Genomic DNA, 3,399 nt, shown 5'->3' with positions numbered 1-3,399 from the left:
GAACTCACAGAGATCCACCTACCTCTGCCTCCCGAGTGCTGGGATTAAAGGCGTGCGCCACCACTGCCCCACTACATTCTTTTTTTGACTTATTTTGTGTGTGACTTATTTTGCCTAAATGGATATGTTTGTGCGGCACTGGTGACCTTGGAGACCAGAGGAAGGCAAGTGGCAGATTCCCTTGGACTGGAGTTACAGATGGCAATGTCTCACCATGTGGGTGCTGGGAATCAAACCTGGGCCCTCCAGAAGAGCAGCCAGCATTTCTCTAGACCTCGTGGGGCTTTTAAAGCCATAGTAGATTTGGTTTTTGTTCTGAGAACGAAGTGAAAGCTGGAAAGTGATACTGAGGGAAGAATTCGGAGAGGCAAATCCGACTTAGGCAGCCGGTGTCCACGCCCCAGCCAGGTGATGGGGCGAGAGTGAAGGTTGGATGTGAGAGGAGGGTCTCAAGTGACGAGTCTGTGCCTTCTAGGTGCCAGTTTGGGGTGTAGTCTGTGACTGCAGACAGTGGAGGGAAACCAGGCTTGTGTGAAAACGTTTTTATTTTTATTTTTATGTATGAGTACGCTGCATGTTCACCTGCGGGCCAGAAGAGGGCACCAGATCCTTTAGTTGTGAGCCAGCATGTGGGTGCAGGGAATTGCACTCAGGATCTCTGGGAGAGCAGCCAGTGTGCACTCTGGTGCATATATGGAGGTCAAAGGACAACTTGTGAGAGTTGATCCTCTCCTTCCACCATTTGGGCTCCAGGGATTGAACTCAGGTGCTCAGAGCTGGCAGCGAGTGCCTTTATCCATGGAGGCCTCCTGACACAACATGGAAAATGCCCTGGACATGCTCTGCTTAGCTCTCCTACTGGCAGGTGGCTGTGTGTTTGCTGGGTAAAGGCCTGCTGCCTCCAGGTGGCACCTGGCACCGTGATTATGGGTCAGGGCAGCCAAGGAGAGGGCAGTGAGGACCAGCCCTATGCCAGAGGGGATGGAGTACGGACGCAGAGTTCTGCACCAGAGGCTCTTGGTGTGCCACCCACTTTAGAGAACTAACACTCTTCCTTCGGGTGGAGATTGAGGAGTTCGGGGTCTGTACACTGACAGCCCACAGCCTTAATTGAGGACTCTGGCAAACTTTCTCTTGGGACAGACCCTGTCTGTTGTTCAAATCTTTGGTATGGCCACTGCCAATCTCTACAGCTTTGTTCTCTGGCCCCTCCTAGTATGTATTGTATTGTGCAAAACGTGACAACCCCTGTTCTTGGCATCCAGCCTTTCAGTACCACTCTGATGCCATTGGCCTTACTCTGTCCCTGCCCCTGTCGTTCTGGGAGCCTCCTCGTGGCACTCGGGTCTCTATTCAAGAGTCGTCTTATAACTGGAACATTACTATCAAGAGTTGAGTTCCTGTTCCTTGGCATCCCTCCCATACCTCATCTGTCCCAGCACATTTGGTGGCATTTATCTGCTGTCAAGTAGAGATCATGTCCCCCAGAAGAAATGCATTTGCCAAACACGACTTTACACCCCATTCTGAAGTTGGAGGCTGGCATTGACTGTGGGCTCCTTGGAGGCAGGGCATCTTATTCATTTCTGTGCTCACAGCCCAGCTGTAGGTATTGCTTACAACTGTACAACAGAAAGGGAAGGAGGAAACAAAGGAAAAATGATGGTGGTTTCTCTCGTTGCAGAATCATGGTTCTGGCAGGAGACACATTGCCGATTGAAGTATACTGCCATCTTCCAGTTATGTGTGAGGACCAGAACTTGCCCTATGTCTATATCCCCTCTAAGACGGTGAGGAACTTACACCTACTTTGCCCCACCCCCAACTTAGTCCCAGGCAGGCTAGATGAGGAAGTAACTCCAATGTTAGAATTCACAGGTCTGGATGGCTTGTCTCCTCATGTCACCTGGGCTGGCCCTAGTCTTTGCGGCTCAAGCAATCCTGCCATACTAAGACTAAAGTGCATGGCACATGACTGGCAGATTTCCTTCCTGTAAGAGAAGAATCTTCAGTATGCTGAGAATGGAAACAGACTGCATTTGAAAGTGCCTTGTAAAGTCTTTAAGATGTGGCACCCATGATTGCACTGTTAAGTAGGTTTGTGATCAGAGCACTAGGACCTATAGTTGTCCTAGTGCATGCACAGCTAGGACCATGTCTGGAGCACAGGGATGGAAGGGTTGCAGGGACTTACAGAACAGAGGCACTGCCCTGCCTATAGGGATACCCTCCTAGGCCATGTGGGAATATTCAGTATAGGCTTGGGGGACCGTGGCTTAAAAGCTTAATTTGAGTTGAAATGATGGCAACTAATCTGAAATATTCTTAAATGTAATGTGTACCGATAGGACATGGCTGTGGGTCAGTTTTGGCTGATGGGTCACTGTGGCCCCTGTTCCCAACAGTTTTTCTCCTCTTTTATATAGGACTTGGGAGCAGCAACAGGCTCCAAGCGCCCCACCTGTGTGATCATGGTGAAGCCCCATGAGGACTACCAAGAGATCTATGACAAGTGCCTGGAGGAGGTGCAGGCCCTGCCAGCGCCTCTGTGAGAGACTTGCACCGCAGCCTATTCCAGGAGCTGCCGGGCTGGCTGCAGGCGGCTGCCTACTCTTAACAGCATCTCCCCGATTTCCTGACGTGTGAATTCTCCCCAGGCAGCTCCAGCAGCTGTTCTTGGAGGTAGAGCCAGCATCTCTCCATCAGTGCCATCTCCTGTTGAGCTCAGATGAAGACAGCTCCAAGAGTGTGGGGTTGAAGTAAATGCTGAGGCGAAAATGTGGCGAGTGTGTGGGTGTTTCTTAAGCTCCAGCTGCTGAGGGAGCCAGGAAGTTGGTAGGAGGAACAGAAGCGATTTTCAGTGGAGAGCCCCAAGAGTGTACCTTGCAAGTGCTCAGAGCTGCCCCCAGTCCCACTCCAGGACAGGTGTGGCCTTAGAGATGAGGCTTCACCTCACATAAGCCTGTGGTTCCTTTGGCAGGGATACATAGTGGATAGAATTAGTTTGCCCTCTCACATGGCAAATTTTAAATAGGAAATGAAGCTAAATACACAACCCTAGGTCCTGGAGGCCTGGAGAGATGGCTCAGCATTTCAGAGCACTGGCTGCTCTTCCAGAGACCTTGAGTTCAGTTCCCAACACCCACATGGCGGTTCACACCTGTCTATAATTCCAGTCCCAGAAAACTGAAGTTCTCGTCTGGCCTCTTAAGGGCACCAGACACAAGGTACACAGACATACATGCAAGCAAAACACCCATACATAAGTTAAAAATCCCAGGTTCTCTGATAAGACTTGGAAGCATTTTAACTTCAAGTTCCTGCCTATAAAAAGCCCCACACAGGCCGGGCGGTGGTGGCGCACGCCTTTAATCCCAGCACTCGGGAGGCAGAGGCAGG

The 3,399-nt window shown here is 50.7% G+C and overlaps 1 protein-coding gene across 1 annotated transcript in view; it reads left to right on the top strand.

The window, feature by feature from the left end:
* The window catches only part of Nhp2 (NHP2 ribonucleoprotein), a 4,112-nt gene extending 1,332 nt beyond the window's left edge, over window positions 1-2,780 (top strand). Inside the window, exons 3-4 of the mRNA XM_005350124.2 lie at window positions 1,685-1,790; window positions 2,427-2,780. Of these exons, the coding sequence (XP_005350181.1) occupies window positions 1,685-1,790; window positions 2,427-2,552 (232 nt within the window). The 3' untranslated portion in view covers window positions 2,553-2,780. The remainder of the gene's footprint in view (window positions 1-1,684; window positions 1,791-2,426) is intronic.
* The last annotated feature ends 619 nt before the right edge of the window (window positions 2,781-3,399 follow it).

The sequence above is a fragment of the Microtus ochrogaster genome, chromosome 7, assembly GCF_000317375.1.
Source record: "Microtus ochrogaster isolate Prairie Vole_2 chromosome 7, MicOch1.0, whole genome shotgun sequence".
In the NCBI taxonomy this organism is placed as follows: domain Eukaryota; kingdom Metazoa; phylum Chordata; class Mammalia; order Rodentia; family Cricetidae; genus Microtus; species Microtus ochrogaster.
Note: the sequence above shows the minus strand (reverse complement) of the source record. Positions and strands in the feature narration are given on the sequence as shown.